The 18,227-nt window shown below is 35.4% G+C and overlaps 1 protein-coding gene across 1 annotated transcript; it reads left to right on the top strand.

Annotated features, from left to right (window-relative positions):
* Nucleotides 1–5,137: 5,137 nt before the first annotated feature.
* On the top strand, nt 5,138–16,902 carry Hey (Hairy/E(spl)-related with YRPW motif). Its single transcript, XM_089650897.1, has 2 exons — nt 5,138–5,321; nt 16,373–16,902. Exons 1-2 carry the CDS (start codon nt 5,138–5,140, stop codon nt 16,900–16,902), a joined length of 714 nt encoding a protein of 237 aa, XP_089507023.1.
* Nucleotides 16,903–18,227: the final 1,325 nt, after the last annotated feature.

The following is an 18,227-nucleotide window of genomic DNA, read 5'->3' as shown; positions in this document are numbered from 1 at the left end:
CAAAGAAAAGTTATAGACAGAACAGAATCACAACCGAAATATTCATTTTAATTGTGACCTACTTCCATCATACTACGTTTTTAATTTATATTAAATAACACAAATAGGTTCTTTGTTAAAACGATCATTTGGCGCATTACAATTTGCGTTTATTATAATTTAAAATTTAATTTCTAAATTACAGCACCCAACAATCTCAAAATCAGAATATACCATATTATATACTTCGCAACTAACTATTTTTCTATTTCCATAATAATAAAATTTTAACGAGCTCTCCTTTAGAAACGTGCTTTGTCACTAACAAATATTATTTTAAGTGTTTTTCTATGATCATCCATTAAAAGTGAATTAACCGCCATAAATCCAACTGTCACTGCCTAATACTTCCGCAGGCATATCCAAAAGTGCTTATAAGAATAGACCGAGAAATATTATTATAAAGACTACCCCTACAGAGGCAAAGAGACCAACAAAAGGCGAAAGGGTTCAATACGGAAGCGAAGGAAATTTGAACAAAACCTTACAGAAATAATATGTTTGTTCTGTATTTTAATATAAAGCTTTGAATAATAAAGCAGAGACGCAAAGGAGATACTGCTTTTTTATAGGTAGATAAATATAATAAATGATGGAAGGGTGGAAATTTTTATTTGATTGACATTTTAATTTTAAAAAGCCTTTTTCAAAATGAGAGGACATTTACATTAGGTACGAGTTTTAACCCTGCTCTTTTAACAGTCCCAACTACTCCCAACCGTTTGCAGCCAGCGATACACTGTCATCCCCATTTGGGGTATGTTGTGAGGCTGAAGGCAGTGAGGAGGTGAATGAGATGAGGGAGAGGAAGATGGGGAAGTATCTGGATATTCAGATCTGGTCACCAAACACGGCCCAAGCCATTTCAAGGAACTTTTCAATTCTGATTGGTGGTCTTATACCAGGGCGATACTGAGAGTATCTTCCACTCTGGAAAGTGTCGCAAGCAAATACACACGTTAATCAAATAAAATTACTTGCGCACGACGGGATTTGAACCCGCGACCTCCGGCTTGCACAGTCGAGAGCCTTACCCCTCGACCACGGAGGCCGTCTCATATCTTGATAAATAAAGCATAAAAAAAAAACAATTTACAAAACTTTATTCCACATTTATTTTTCTCCGACCGGACCAGTTTCGGACAGTCCCGTCTATCTTCAGAATGGTTAATTTTAGCTTAAAACTTTGGTATTGAATTAACCGGTTCCGTGATATTTCATCATATAGAGTAGTTACCTATGTAACCTATTTAACCTAGTTTTGGTTTCATCATTTTTCATGACTTCATATCACTTTTTGGAGGTGTGTTGAATTGTCATTTTGATGACATACGCGGTCACCGAATGAACCTCCTAGACGGAAAATTTCAAAATCTGTAGGTACATGTGAAAAATGTAAGAATGTCATTTACAATAATAAAATTTCAGCATTCAGAATGTATCGAGAACACGTGTTGTTTTCCTAACAAACATCATGACGGAATGCGACAGTATGTCAATGTCAACATTTGTATGAACACGTATTCCGCCTCCCTCATAAAACATTTGATTTTAACTGATACTTTGTTAGGAGTTCTGTCAATTCAATAGTTAATGGCCTGCAGTCCCGTTTTCAACAAGAAAACGAATAATTAGACTAAATTAACAATATTTTACATTAGTAAGTTTTCTCCGTGTAAAGTCGGGAATATCTCCATTATTAAGTTAAATTCCATTTCAAGAAACTCAAATAATTTGAACTATTAAAAATTAACGGTAACTTAACCCTAACTCAAATAATATATAAAGATATTCCAGCGTTCGGGACACGTGTTACGCAAAAAAACTGATTTCAATCAACATTTACCAAAGTAACCCTCAACAAAGCATCCCTTGTATGACATTAGCTGTTTGCTTTCATTCTAACTTTCTCCAAGCTAGAGAATCCGCCATCTGCATAAAATGGCCTATTGTAATAGAAATAGATGGCAACCTCCCCCTCCCCCTCCTTCTCCCCAGCCAACAGACAGCCCCTGGGCGGGTTTCCGGTGCCGGTGGCCCAGATTTGTTCCCTTCCTTCCTTCAGAAGTGGGTCACTGTGACCTTGTGTTGTCTTGTGCGCCTTGTTCGCCTTGTGCAGACTCCCGATATCTGGGGTATAAGATCTTAGAACAGGGTTGCCTACAACATAAACAAACACTTAAAATAGTTTATTTTAATTATTTTTATAATTTATAAACATTGTTTTTTTTAGATTTTTCGTAACCTTGAAAAAATCGACGTCATGTTAATTTTTCTCTTGTTGTTGAGTAAGCCATGTAATATTTTTACTAGCCCCCCGCAGGAGGCCCTGAGTAAAATAATTTCACTCGAGGCCTATGTCATCTTTGGGGATACTGTGTGGGTGGTATTTTAAGTAAATACAGGAGGCGTAGTTCTGTGAAGGAAAGTGTATGAATTCATCCCTCTCTCTGCGATGCAAGGCGTTGGTTCGAGAAAGTCCGTCTGGACTCTTCTAATCCGACCCACCACGCAGTAGCTGGACAGATCTCAGTTTGTTTCAACTTTTTAAAATTCTTTTCAAGGTTTGCAGGTCTCCTGCTAACCTAATAAATATTGCGGAAGGTCGCGATGATAGGTGCAGATAATCATAACTCACCTATGGGATCTGGGGTATCATTCGGAAGGGTGGATTTATTAGCGCAGATTTCGATTGGCAAACGAAAATAAAATTGATGGACATTGATATTTTTCAATCAACGATATAAATCCTTTTCTACTAAGTAGATAAATTTAAATATTTATTTATCCTATAAACAATTTTTTTAACTTTTCCGATGATTTTCCCACCATTTCATTCCCATTGTCATCGAATTAATTTCGGTCGACCGTACACCCGTCTTCTCACGCTAAAGTCAATAGCTTCTACGCAAAGTACCTACCCAGCAAACAGTCCCACGCGTTTTCCCGATATCCACCCCTCACGCAGCGCGACTCACCCCTGAACCCAATGCCCACGGCGACCGTAGTACTAACGCCGGCGATAGTAAAGCTCATAGTAATAATACGTGTAGTAGTGAGTTGTAAACCAATACATCGACAAACAAAGACCAATACATTTGTAGTGGTCGCGTAGAGTTACCCCTCACAAATACAGGCAAGGGGGCAATGAATGAATGGTATTGAACAGCGCCACGTGAGCGGGGCCTCCTCTCATTCGACCACCGCCCGTGCACGCGTCGACACGTTTCTTCGACACACGCTACACGCGCGCCAACCTGGAGCGCTTTCCGCCCGCGAAAACTCTAAAAACTTTTCCGCAATAAACTAACACTAAATTTTAATTTAAAAAATCGAACACTAAATCCATCATATATTTCCATAGATAATAAACTTATTGAAAAACTTGTCGATCGTTCTTTTTAAGATTTGAATATATTTTCTTGAAGTGCAAGTGATAAGTGACCTACGTCTTGACACGTGTCGCTCATTAGCGTTGAAACGACGACACAAGTTCAACACAGTTTTCTTGACCTTTCTTTGGAACAAGTGAATAATAATGAACTGTTAATCAATAACATTTAACTTTACTTAATAATAACACAATTACGATATTATTTGAAATCAATATAAAATTTGTAAAAACTTTTGTGCTTTTTAACGAAAAAAATTGTGCTTCCGGAATAAGTCACTTTATGTAACAGTAATAAATATCTTTATTTAGTGTGAGGAATTCTCGAAATAATCGCAAAGTTTGAGCCCCAAAAAGGCGGAGCCCTACTTCGTCGCTCCCCACAAAGGTGGCTTTCCGCCCAGTCCAGTCCGGCGGCATCACGCTGGAGTACGGGTCGGGCGAGGGTGCGGTGGGCCATGGGGTCCCCCCGGAGCCGTGGGGCTACACCCCGCACCAGCAGCAGTGGGCGCCCCCCGCCAGGGCCAGTAAGAGAACACACTCGGAGAGCGATGATGGGGATGAGTTCTCGGAGGAGTCTAGCAAAGACCAGTGAGTGAACATTTTACAAAAGTTTTTCCTTTGACGCATTCGACATAAATTTAGTCAGAAAATTTTAGTCTTTTGTTTTAAATGCTGCTGATAGTTTTTTGAGGACAGTGCTCGAATTTAGCTATAGCAAATCGGGACGCGGTTCAAGAAATCAAATTAAATTTACTCTCAACTTTTTAACTTTAACTAACAGTTCGAAATTCCAATGAAGTATGCAAAAAACCTATACCAAAATATTCTGGTGCATCGCCTCATGAAAGACAAAAAGGCAAATTTCTCACTTAAAAAACCAGAGCAAAGCAAAAGCAGAAGTTTAATACTAAGTTTGGACAAAGTAGTTCTGAATGTTTAGATGTAAAGTTATACAACAAACTTCCATCTAGCATCAAACAAATTAAATCAATTAACAACTACATTATGTTACTGAAAAAACTGTACCTAAACCATGAAGTTGAACTAGATATAAATAAACCTGGTGAGGAGGCATTATGAATATATATTTTTTATCTTGCGTTTATCTTTAATGCCAAAATTGTGCAGTTATTAATAAAAAATGAAAATGTTAAATTAAATTATCATGTTGTGTAAATTTATTTCTTCTCAAAATCCAACATGATTTTTTTTATAATTTCCAACCGGATTTTTTTTAATAGAATCGACGGAGGAAATGGTGGTACATTTTGCAATCCTAAAAATGTGTGAGCTTTATTTTGGTCGAAAAAAATAGTTCATATTTTGACCAACTTTATCTAAAAGAAGTCGCAGTTCTTAGTAATTTCTTGAGAAAGTTAAAAAACAGAAATGATTTTTTTTGCGTTTATACGGCTTAGCGTATTTTCATATGATTCAATAATGCTTTCTTTATTCACAGTGAGCTTATAAACACCTATTTTAACATAGTCTTCAAAATGGATAAACACAGCAAAAATAAAAACAAAAAAATATATATTTTAAAAGTACTGCGTATATGTGTAGAAAGGGCGAGATTTATTAGTTGTTCGTTAGTTTTCGTTGCTGGCTTCGTCTAGATATATTAAAAGAAGTGAGATAGATGTATGTGCTAATCAATCATAACCTTCCAGATGCACCTCCCCCGGCGACGCGGACTCCTGCCAGATGATGTCGCGCAAGAAGAGGCGCGGCGTGATCGAGAAGAAGCGCAGGGACCGCATCAACTGCTCGCTGACCGAGCTGAAGAGGCTGGTGCCCACGGCGCTGGAGAAACAGGGCTCGGCCAAGCTGGAAAAGGCAGAGATCCTGCAGCTCACCGTGGAGCACCTAAAAATGTTGCACGCTAAAGGTAAACATCATGCTTATCGCCTCTGTCTTATAAACACTGCGTTTTCACGGCGTAGGTATTGTTAAACCGGTCATAAACTGGCCTTAAGGCTCCGTTATAAGATTTTGAAAAGAAGAAGACGATTATTGAAGACTCGTTGAAAGGGAGATATACAAATACGAATAACGAAATTTTCGAAAGCGATAATACAGCATTTAAAGAAACGTGAATTTTGGCATACCTATGGCATGTTTAATTAGATTTAAACAGATCCAGATGTGTTTTTTTATTATTATTTTCAGAAAAGTTTTTTGTTAATTGCTACAGGATTTTGCTATTTTGAGAAGAAGATGTACTGTTTAAGTTAATCATATATTTTTAGTCCTCCTTTCTAGGAAATGCTGTGCTGAGGCGAACTCGGTTAGAGTTACATTAGGAGTTTTTCAGCGACTTTATACCTAGTTCAATTTAATGGTTTAGATTAGAGAAGTATTTTCAGCAACTTCTATCGAAGGAAAAATACAGAAGATATACTTACTTTTTCATACATTAGACACAACAGGAATAGATACATTTATTTAAAACTTTATTATAGTTTTACAGTTGTATTCTCCCCCAGCGCAGGTTACAAGTAACTGAAATTTTACGTTTCCTTTCATCTAAAGGTGCAAAATATTACTTTCTATAGATCAGGAAGTAACAGGATTTCACTTTTTAGAGAACATCCCTTGTCCTTATTACGAATTTCACAGTTAGAGATTTTTTAGTTCTCACAATGGCAGGTAGGATGCTCATAATAATAACATAACTCGTATAGATTGTTACGGTTCCGTTAGGTTTTACACTTTCGATGCAATTTTTTATTCGTTTTAAATTTCCTGTAAAAAAACCCTAACATTCACAAATTTCCGCTGTTTTGTCTTATTCCATAAAACCGAGGAATAACCTGCTCCAAGGTACCGTTACAACCAAACATTTCATTTCAACTTAATTTACATTAAAATGTCAAAGTTTCCGATAACCAATTTTAATTCAGTTCACTTCACTGTACAGACTTATATTTTAATACAGTCCACTTCACTGTACAGACTTATATTTTAATACAGTCCGCTTCACTGTACAGACTTGTATTTTAATACAGTCCACTTCACTGTTCAGACTTATATTTTTATTAATAATTGATAGTAATAATATAAATATTATTTTCCTTAATTTTAACATTTTTTTCCCATGTGTCCTTCAATGTTTGTGGGATTTTCAAGTATTTTTGTTTGAAACTCAATCAGTTGGCAAACGGGGAAAGTAAACAGGAAGCAATCCTTTCGTTTTCCTAAGCTCGCCCTGCTGACCCTTATTCCCAGGATTCTCAAAAAAATACATCAGATGCTGTGACAAAAAAACTGTTGTTTCCCCCAACATCTACACATCACACCCGCTGTGCCTTATTTTGGACCCAAAACCTATTTTAGGATCTAAAACGAAATTAAGTTTTTTGCTCTCGACGCCACGAGCAGTAAACGCATCAATCCAACTGTTGTTATTTCGATTTTTACGGTATGAAATCTATTAACAGATTTCGGTTATTTGTTTGAAAAATAAATTTTATAATTCAATTTTTTTAAATGTGTTTTCAAAAACAATTTAAAAAATATATATTAACCTCGATTAAGTGCTTGAAAGTTTGTAAGAAATAAATTTCACCACCAACTATTGTAAGAATGTACTTAAATTCAGTTCAATTCTGAAAATATATTTTTAATTTCAGACTGATACGTAGAAACACCGCTATTACAGCGTTTAATAAATAATAGGTTTTAATTACACTTTTTAGACAGATCCTAATTATAGTAAACTGTGATCAATATTCGTGTACATTAATACCTTCTTCAAAACAGTAAAATTAAAATTATGACCTGTGACGATCCAATTTAAAATTTCTAAACTTACAGCTTAGGTATTCAATTTATATTTAGTTAACAATTTTTATATTGTGAATATACTTCAGAAAGGTCCACTAAACTCAGCAATGAAAATCGTCAACATTCATGTTTCATTTTTTCCATCCACATGTTGGTATCCTTTCAACCCTGTTCTTCGGGTATTTCAATGGAAGATGCTTCGAGGAACCAACGTCACTGATCCCTTGCACCGATGCACAGTTAAAAAATATGCCAAAGCGCGCTCACATTTGTACACAGTTGATATTTGTCAAATGTTTCTATGAAATATTCAGCTAGGTCATGGAATGATGTGCAGGCTTCTGTGTTTCCTCCCTTCTACACATTGGATCTCTTCAAGACCCGGGTTCACTACTTTCTTTCCTCAAAAGACCCTCATCAAAGATGACTACATCTCCAAGGACTCCGGTGTTAATATAAAAAAAAAATAGGCTAAGAAAGAAAAAAACCTTCAAGTAAATTATACCGCAAACAATACCAGTAAATAAAAAGCCCGTTTTTGCCCATTTTGAATGTGATATAAAAAAAACTCTTACTAACCATTAGCACTTCCGGGCTGGTGTGGGGGAAACACCTGTTACTCCGATATACCTGGTATCAAGTGAAGTACAAACACATTCAGAAAAAAGGTTCATTCATGACAATGACGTGCAAAATTAACACAAGAACTGGAAAGATCTTTTTTTAAACTTTTTAAAGAGCAAGATTTGTTAGAATGCAAGCAAGTATTTTTGTTTTGATTTTCAGTATCTTCTAAATTTTGGGTATTCAAAAATAACACAGTGTTATTCTGCTAAGAGGCGGAATAAATATCCTTTTGATAGCAATAAATCACTATTTTCAGTTTGTCGGTTATGCATTAGATATCAGGTGGTTTTCAACATGCTGTGGTTAGTGTTTATGGTGATATTTTAATGGGTTTAGGTACCTGTAAAGTGGTATAATACTACGTTTCTAACTTATGGGTTAGAGTTAGAACGCATAAACTCCCCCCATGTCCGTTAATAATTATTTATAAAGCCTTTAATGCCGGTAGTACATAGAAACAGTAGATTGAGAAAAAGTGGTTTTTGCAGTATCTACCTGTCTGACTAATATAATCGTAAATTAAGGCGATGCCATACGTAGTAATGCAAAATCATGTGTTTTTGGTTTGAAAATTTGGTCGCCTAGAAAATTTTCAGATGCTTTAATTAAATACTACAAGTAAAATACATCTTGACCTTTGAAATAATCGAGTATTTTTTATATAAGTCTTTTTATAAGCCCAGAAAAAAATAATGTATAATGCCTATGAAAACTGCTTTAAAGTTCAAAATCTCCTACTTACGAACCCATTTTCTGTTATAATTTTATTGTATAATGTGGAAAATTAAGTTATTTATAAAATGATCGGAAAAAATGTAATATTTATGACTAAACATCCACAAAATAAAATAAAAGGCACTTTTTGGCCATGTTTTTTTCTTGCATAAATCAAAACATGCGGATGGTGTTAAGCGGGAATTTAAACCTTATCGCCATCTACGTAAGGGTTGTTATTGATAGCGGCTCAATTTAAAATATTACACGACGTAGTGCATCGCCTTAAGGAAACATTAAAAAACTAATTTTTAAAATTAAATTATAAAAAATGGAGTTCTACTATGTAATTAAGCATGATTACAATAAATAAACATTTAATTTTTTCCCCGACAAGGGAGACTTACTTACCATTTAAGTATGTATTCATAGGTTAGTCCTGCAACGTACTAAGTAAAAACAGCCAAAAAAAGAGACAAACAGCCTCCGTGGTCGAGGGGTAAGACTCTCGACTAGTAATTCGGAGATCACGGGTTCAAATCATGACGCGCACAACTATTTTTTTTTTTATAAATTTGCGTTATTTCCATGTTATTTCACAATTTTTGTCATTTAAATGTGAATGATACTCTCAGTGCCGCCCTGGTGTAAGACCACCATTCAGAACCAGATCTGAATAGTCAGGTACCTGCCAACGACGTACTTCCCCCCCCCAATGTATCTCCTTCCCATCACCAGTCACCACTACCTTCAGCCTTACAACATACCCCATATGGGTACGCCATAGTCTCACTAGCTCCACGTGTTCGGGAGCGGTTGCAACTCTTGTGCGGATTCACATAAAGAACTCATTCTCATCAAATAGCGTGATTCCTAATTCCTAATATCCTTGTTAATAATTAAACAGCCAACCGAAAGCTCTGCAAAAGGGGACAGGTCGGTAAACCGTTAGGAGATTTCTGTCTTCCGGTCTACAGTATGTTAGTAAGGTACCTGCGCAGGTCACGGTGACTACACAACACCCTCTGTAGACCGGACCAATCACTACAACAGTCCTACCATTTTGGCCCCACGCACATCCTGCGAAAGCTTTCAAGGTCAAGCTTTACTCAATTTTGGAAGTTGCGGTCAAAATTTTGCATAGCGAAGTTCCACTGAAAACACAACAATGCACTCCACAGATTTTCACACTCAACTTTGCAGCCGTCCAAGGGAGGAACTTTTGAATAGACGAAAAATCAAAAGTTCGAAATGTTGATATTTTTTTAGATTTTTATGTTCGTACGCTAGCGAGGCCACTGATAGCAAATTTAGCGTATCAAGTTGTAGTAAAACCCATTAAATATATATATCTATATATCGGTGAAAGCATACAAAACACAACACAGTTTCACATCGGAAAAAAGGATGCAGTAATTTAATATTAATATATTGTTACCTTTTAGGGTAGGTACTAATCGTGGCTAAATTTATGGTAATAATTATAAATTGTTGTGTTTTGTAAAGCTCATATCATACAATTATTTATTTTTTTTGTAGGAAGCAATTACTTTGAGATTAGACATTCTATATTTAAATAACATAAGTATCCAATTAACACCCTGATGAAGCTTGACTGAAGCTAAACCGGTAGATGCGTGAAAATTAAAAAAAACGTTGATATTAAACAAAGTATTTTATTTAAATACACAATTATTTTTAATTTAAAAATATACTAATATAATAATTTCGACTACCTATGGTATTCGACCACCCTACGAACATGCCCGTGTTACGGGCGTGTGGGTGTGGGCGTTAGGGTGTTACGGGCATGTTCGTGGAGTGGTCGAAAAGGAAGTAATTTTTTTTACATAAACCTATGTATTGATAAAGAAAATATAGTACTCGTATTATCTAAAGCTTTACAAAACACAGTATCTCCTCGAAGTAAGACAGTGTGAAATAGATCGTGGCCTTTTTTACTCTAAGCTCCATTTTAGTAAGTACTCTAAGCTCCGTTTTAACCTCCCCTGTCTCTCCTGTAACAGAAAGGAGGGTTACAACAAAGTTCTTAACGGTAGGAACAACTTGAATTCCAAAGTTGACTTGTAATAGGCCTGCAAACGTGTATCAAATAAAGCGGTAATTTTCAAAAAATCATAAAGCGCAAAATCCCACCTTCAATAAAGTTTAATCATAAAGCAGCCAACACGATTCACTGCGGTTAACTTGGTGGCCCATGAAAATTACAGCATAGAAGAGCATACTGCAATAATATTGTTTGTAGTATCTACATTACATGCAATCATAAGAAATGTTCTCTGTGATTTACTTCTTGATATTCTGTGACTGGTTCCTTGTGGGAAATAACGTAGACTGGTTATTGTTTATTATTGATAAATAACTGGAGCGTAAATAACAAATCTGGTTGGAGTTGGAAATTGGAACCTAATCCTAATACACAGGTATCTGCCTCAATACATGCTAGCCTAGTGAAGCGGGTTGTGAGAAACCTCAACGTATAACTACGTCTTCTTCAAACACAGTAAACTTATTTTGTGACAACATTTTAACTAAAAATAATTAAAAGAAAACATTTAATTTTTGCCAATTTTATTATTTAGGTACAACCAACATGTTTCACAAGCAATGTTCACCTCTTCAATAAGAACTAAATTACAAATAGAGAGAGAAAAGGGAAAAATAGGGTAGGGGGGAGGTAGTCGTAATAGGGCATAGTTAACAACGGGAAAAAAATTAATACAGAAGAAATTCAATAAAGACTTAAAAAAGATTTTTTTATTATGATAATATTTAAATTCTTTTTACACTCTTTCCAATTTATAAAATTTCCAGTTTACGTAAAATCTCCATACCATTATTCAAATCAAAATGATTTGTCTCCAATGGTTAGTGGCATATCTCTAAAAAAATGGCATCATTAAAAAATAAACTTAAACCCAATAACCTATTTTGTTTTTAGGTTATTAGTTTGGTTTATTTAAAAATTTATGCAGTTATTTATTTTCCGGCAAACATCACCTCACACTATTAAGATTAAACATGGCGAGAATTATTTTAGCGACCAATTTATTCCACTTATAATTATAATATACATAGTAATACATAATGTTCTAACTAAGTTGAAACTTAGTTTTATTCAAATAATTTGGGCTAAATTTTTACACAATTTTTTATGCTAAAATGTTTTTGTATTAAATCTTAATTTGTAATGAGAATAGAATTTCAAACTATAAAAAGAAAAGGTATTTTTTAACCAGGTTCGATAGGATTGTTTATTGTTGTTACTTTATCACTTTAATCGTCACTTTTAATAACCAGAAAATCACTCCACAACAACAGCAGAATAACTCACATGAGAATATGTTTTTTGATAAAACTACCCTTTATTCGCTAAGCTCCCGCCACCCGAAAGCCACCACCCACCCTTAGAGCATATTGTCCGCACTGCATTATGAGGGGAGCATTTAATATTGTAATAGTCAATTGCCTTTTTACTTGCCCCTTTCCCACGACCAACCCCAAAGTGAAAACCACCCCCTACCCCCTACTAAATGTAAATAATGGCTTTACTGCAAATCTACTTTCACACGGTTCCTGTCTACCCACGGCGTATTATTACCTATACAGTTTCCAGTTCCTATATATCCACTACCCACTTATGGAAAATAGAATTAATTGATCCCTGTTTAGTATCAAATGAATCAGAAATGTTTTATTCATCGAGAGTGTATGAAATCATTACAAGCCTACAAGCCTCAAAAAAACGTCTTCCTAAAACAGATAAGAAAGTACATATCATTCAATATTTATTCATATTATAAACAAAGGGTTAAAAATTTTACATACTGTCAAACTTGTTGTGAAATCAGATATGAGCGCATCAGCAGAATGCTGCCTGCTCATTACATAATAATAATAATAATAGAATGGGCTTAAAATTAAATAACTTTGAAATTAAAAAAAATGAAATATTATTAATAACCGAATATCATTTTTTAAATAGCCGTCCGAATCTTAAATTTATTTTTTTATAACTTCCCATAAGACGAATAAACATTTTCTCGGTTTCGAGAGACGTCAATTATTTAATCAAATAGTTTTTGATTTATTTTATTTAAATTTAAAAACATAGTTTTTTTTTCGAAGACCCTTGAGATTATGTAGCGAGCTGAAAATTATTGCGTTTGCTTAGAAATTCAAAGAAAAAGGAGCTGTACAAATTTTGTGATGCCGGAGCTCCCCATAAAGTCACAATACACAAATGGACACGTAAGCTCAGTAATTGTTTTCTTCGACATGTTCGTACTAACACATGCACAATGTCAGATCACGACACATTCGTACAATTTTGCTAATATATTTGTACGCACGTGTGTAATTTGACTATAGTCTCCTTTCTTATCTTTCCCCTTTCATTTTTGCTATTCACCATCTTCTACAAGCAAAAATAAACCTTATGCCATCTCCTGAAAGAACGTTCTTCAATTCTTTCCGAGAAATCAACAAAGATTGATTTTACCTGCGCGGAACATACAGTAGCGGAGGGGATTCCCCCATTTTTAGATAATTTATACTTCTTTGAAGTTGCGGAGAGATAAAAAACCTTTGGATGATGGATTATTTATAAAACAAGATTTAAAATTACGATCAACTTTAAATATTTCAAAAACGGTCTACTTCATAGATATTATTTTTTGTGAATACCAGGAGCACATAAATTGAAAGAGATAACATAATATTATTTTAGTTAGGCAGGTAATTAAAACAATTTCGCTCGCTGTCCGCAGGTGCGCGCGCATCGCCACCCTTTTCGGCGGAATATCCACCGACTTTCCCACGGTTTGTCCCTCACATCCCTATCGCACACTCACACACACCCTTATATTGTGTAAATTATACAGGTTAGTGACACACACTGGTGTGCGGGAAGGGAAGCCAATAATTCCTCAAGCACTTAGCAAGCATGCAACCATAAATAACAATGTTAGTCACTTCCTATCATTTACATAATGGAAACTAAAACATTGATATATTGATTAACGCACTTCCTCTGACGGCAATGAGCCAAAGCTCAATTCAAAGTTATAAACATGGTTGTTTGGACTCACAATAGTCAAGTAATTATCAATTATTTTAGGCATCGAAAGATGAGATCTGGCCTAGCGAAATTCGCACTTTTCTTCTGTCTGAAATTTCTAAGACGATGCTACTCTATTGAGCTCGCAATTTCCTTTTCATCGTGAACTGGAAAGCTTCGAAATAGCCCTCTAAAAATACAACTAAAGACTGTATTGCTTATTTTTTCTAGTAGAAAACAAAAGATTGTGGCACGGAACACTACGAGTCATTTTCAAATTTGGAACTGATTAAGAGAAGAATTCAAACAATCGATAAAGTACCTACTTACAATATTAAGAATTTTTAACAGAAAATTATTTTAGTCGTCATTTTAAAATTTGGAACGAATTTGACCAACCCGTAATTTTTCACGAGTCTGCGTATATTTCTTAAGCTTACGATATTAATTGCATTTAATTACCATACATACTTTGTTTCATTTGTATTTTTTTAAACAATGTCCCCTTTTTCTGGTTTCAAGTAAACGTAAAAGCCACAGAAACACAAGAAATGCGTTAGTGAAGTAAATGTGGTCTATTTACATATCGCGTTACAGCCACGCTGCTTCCGGCATTAGAAAAAATTGACCCTCATTAGTAGATGCTACCCTGGTTAGCGGTTGGCACTCTGAACCCGAGAACCCGGGAAGGCAAAAAGCTATCGATATTAAATAAATATTTCAACAATTTGGGTGTCACACGCCTTTTTCAAATTTTGCATCTGACATCAAAGCGAATGATGAACGCGATGAATGAACCTAAAGATTTTTTTATTGCAGCCATCGATAAAAGAAACAAATGAAATTACGACATGGAAGCGTGCCGACCAGGGGGATATAACTCTGATCGAAAATTGGAACCGATATATTGTGACGTCATATGATTGTCTCACTATATCCACCAATGAAAAACTCTGAAATTCTATGGAATAAACTTTCAGAGTTTTTCATTGGTGTACAGTATAATAAGTAGGTTACTATCAAAGTTGGATCCAATGTTGATGATCAAAACAATGCGTTTGTTGTGTAGGTATCAGATCTTGCAAAAGCAAGGCCTGCACCGTGCGTTGTGGGTACACCAATAGTATTATCAATAGTATGAACGATGTAGGCGATATTTTTGTGCGCCCGTTTACATACTGATAATGGTTGATGGACCATCTCCTTTGTTTCTTTTATCTACGATTCCAGCGTAATCATAATAGCTTTACACTGGGTATCATGCTCAGACCGCGAAATTTCAAGGTGCTTTCCTAAAAACTCCAGAGTTCAAAGTCCCTAAATAATACCCTTTTTTTAATTTTGCGATCGGTTGTCGGTGTTGTATGTTTTGTATTGTTGTAAGATGTATATCAAACGAAGTAAAAATTAAAGCTAAGTTTTTCAATTTTTTTGTGTACATGAATACGTTATGTATTGTTGAAAGATGTATACTAAGCGAAGTAAAAATTAAAGCTACGTTCATTCCACCTACGTTGTTTAAACTTAATTTTATGTACATAAATACTATTGTTGAAAGGTTCAAACGAAGTAAAAATTAAAACTACGTTCATACCATCTACGCTTTTTAAACTTTATTTTATGTACATAAATACGTTATGTGTTGTTGAAAGATGTATATTAAACGAAGTAAAAATTAAAGCTACGTTCATACCACTTACGATTTTTTTTAACTTTATTTTATGTACCTACATAAATACTCTTTTCTTAGATTATAGGGAACATCACCTCCTGAAGTTTCGCGAAAAGAGCGTGAAACATTGTGTATTATTTAAAGATGCTCCTGGATGTATGTAACCTTCATTTCTATAAAATAACACCAAAGTTGAAACCTAGCACCGGGTCCACATCTTTATCAGGGGGGTAACCACCTATACACCAATACATTGCGATGTGCATTCACTTCGGCTAAACAAAGAGCTCTTTGTCGGAGTTTCCTGAATATCCGGATTTTTAGTCCAGCAGCGGAAGACAGCTTTTTGTATACAAAGGTTAAAAGTACAACTTTGTACCCCTCTGTCCTGACTTGACCAGTACACAAGTCTCTTTTTGCACAATCACGCGTAATGCTTATTATAACAATTCACTAAAACATTTTTACTAAGCTTTTTAAATTGGATTATATTTTCGTTAAAAAGCTTTGCCACAAATGTGCTATATTTATTTTTCATAATGATGTACACATAAACTCGTTTGTACACGATGTTACCTGTATTTACATGCAGATTGTGTTGTTGGGTTTCTGTTTCCTATGTAAAATAGGGGTGCTAAATATTAAAGTCTAGCATGTAGTATGTAAGAAGAATGATTAAAAATAAACCCTGTATCAATCTTTTGAAGGGATCCCGTTGGAAGATATTCTTTCAAGTTAAATTGTGACTTCTTACGTCTGGCAACGTGTCCATAATTTATTTTGTATTGTATCGACTATGCCAAAAGTGACGGAACGCGTGTGTAAAGAAAGTTTATACCTTTTCTAGCGCTTTGTGTCCTCCCCTCATTTTTATAAATCGACTATTCATTGCAATGCTTCTGCCGAAGGTACTGGAATCTTTTTAATTTACCCTCTTCCCAATTCGAGGTTGGATGTGGGGAAGTGGTGTATCTTAATAATAATTTCGGACATGTAATTTTTAATACTTTTGCATATATTTCATAGGGTAAACTAATATTTGTGTTCTTCTTGTCCTCAGGTGTTGACTCATTCGCGTACGATCCACAAAGATATGCGATGGACTACCACAGCATCGGCTTTCGGGAGTGTGCTTCTGAAGTGGCCCGTTACCTGGTCTCCTGCGAGGGGCTTGACATCCAAGACCCCATGCGCCTCCGTCTGATGAGTCACCTGCAGTGCTTCGCTGCGCAGAGGGAACTAGCGTCGAAATCATGTGCCACTCCGTATCCTCACGCCTATCCAAGCTATCCTCAGGTCGGGGGTGCGCAACCTTATTCTCACGCTCACACGCACGCGCATGCACCCCTCAGTGGACCTCCTTCGCATCCTCCAATGCACGAGCATCATGGGTATACGGAGACTTCTGTATCATCAGCTCCTACGTCCGCTCCACCCCTGCCTATCACAAGCACGGCGAGCTATGCCCCTGGACCCCACGCCGCCAGTTCGTACCATCATGCACCTCCCCCAGTACCTGCCCCACACCACCAGTACGCTCAGGGCGGTTCCAAGCCCTACAGACCCTGGGGCGCAGAACTAGCCTATTGACAGAGATCGACGGGCTCGTTTGGATAGTCTTCATCATCGAAGTCTGAGCTCTAATTGTGTATTTAAAATAACTCATTATGATGAAAATTGAGAGACATTCTTACCAAAAGTATAAATCTGTTGTGAAAATGTTAGTTTGTATGTATATGCGTGATATTATTATAGTAACATGTACAATTAACAACGGAATAATAATATTATCATCCTGGTGACAATTTTCAATAAGGTACCCCTAGCTTTAATAATGTATGACAATTACATAATATCGAAAAGATGTGCCTCAAAAATAAACAATCGCTTTCGTTTTCGCAAATCGCTTGTTATTAAGGTTGTGAAATATATTATTGTGAAAACTTAACGCACAGAGATTTAAAAAAATCGGTAATATTGATGCATATTCAATGTACTTTCATAAAATCGATTTTACTAAAATAAATAACAAATTATTGATGCGTGATCTCCTTGTTAGAATGTAAGCAAAAATTGAGTGAAAATTTTAGTCAAAGATAAATTTGTAAATAAAAAATTGTATGTTTTCATAGATTAGTGTGGCTTTTCCGCCGCTCGAAAATACCAAAAAATGACGAAATTCGACATTCACCAAATTATACGCTCAAATTATTTTGTAAGCAATAATATATTTTTGATAAAACTATGTACATGTTTGTTTGTAAATACTATTTGCATATCAGATTGATGATTAGAAGAATAAATATTTATTTTTGAAAAAAAAAGTATTTCACTATAATTCCAGTTAGAAACTTTATTTCAGCGAAAAATAAAACCCGAATATATATTTTTGTACTATTTTAAAATGTTGTTTTTAATGTCGATACCTTAAATAAATATTTTCATAATTTATGTCTTTTGGGGGGATACAACGAACGTTATTTAAAAGCTGGTATTTTGGTTCTTAGACGCGTGTTGTTAAAATAGGTCTTGGGTCTGAAGACTTTACAAAAGGGGAATAAAAAGCCGTTAGCGAATCATGCCAAGGGTAGGACGCGTGTGGGTAGAATGCATTCGTGTGTCAGACCTCAGATTCTTCCCCTAACCTTAAACTATCCTTAGGGGTAAAAGATTGGGTTCTGTGCTCAACTTCATCTACGACTATTCAAGGATGTTCTGCGCTTAACTTCATCTACGACTATTCAAGGATGTTCTGCGCTTAACTTCATCAACGACTATTCAAGTAGGTTCTGTGCTCAACTTCATCTAACACAATTCAATTGGGTTATGTACTCAATTTTATCTAACTACGCATTTTCGTTTAGCCACATTTTAAAACACAATTAATTCACAAAACGGTCAAATTTTTAACTCAA

This window comes from Hesperophylax consimilis, chromosome 3 (genome assembly GCF_061612785.1).
Source record: "Hesperophylax consimilis isolate HC1 chromosome 3, BYU_Hcon_1.0, whole genome shotgun sequence".
NCBI classification, from domain to species: domain Eukaryota; kingdom Metazoa; phylum Arthropoda; class Insecta; order Trichoptera; family Limnephilidae; genus Hesperophylax; species Hesperophylax consimilis.
This window is presented reverse-complemented; position numbering and strand designations above follow the sequence as displayed.

Coding starts and splice junctions, on each gene's coding strand:
- Hey (XM_089650897.1), top strand. CDS start 5,138: ATGATGTCGCGCAAGAAGAGGCGCGGCGTGATCGAGAAGAAGCGCAGG. Junction 5,322..16,372: donor AAAAATGTTGCACGCTAAAG/GTAAACATCATG, acceptor TCTTGTCCTCAG/GTGTTGACTCATTCGCGTAC.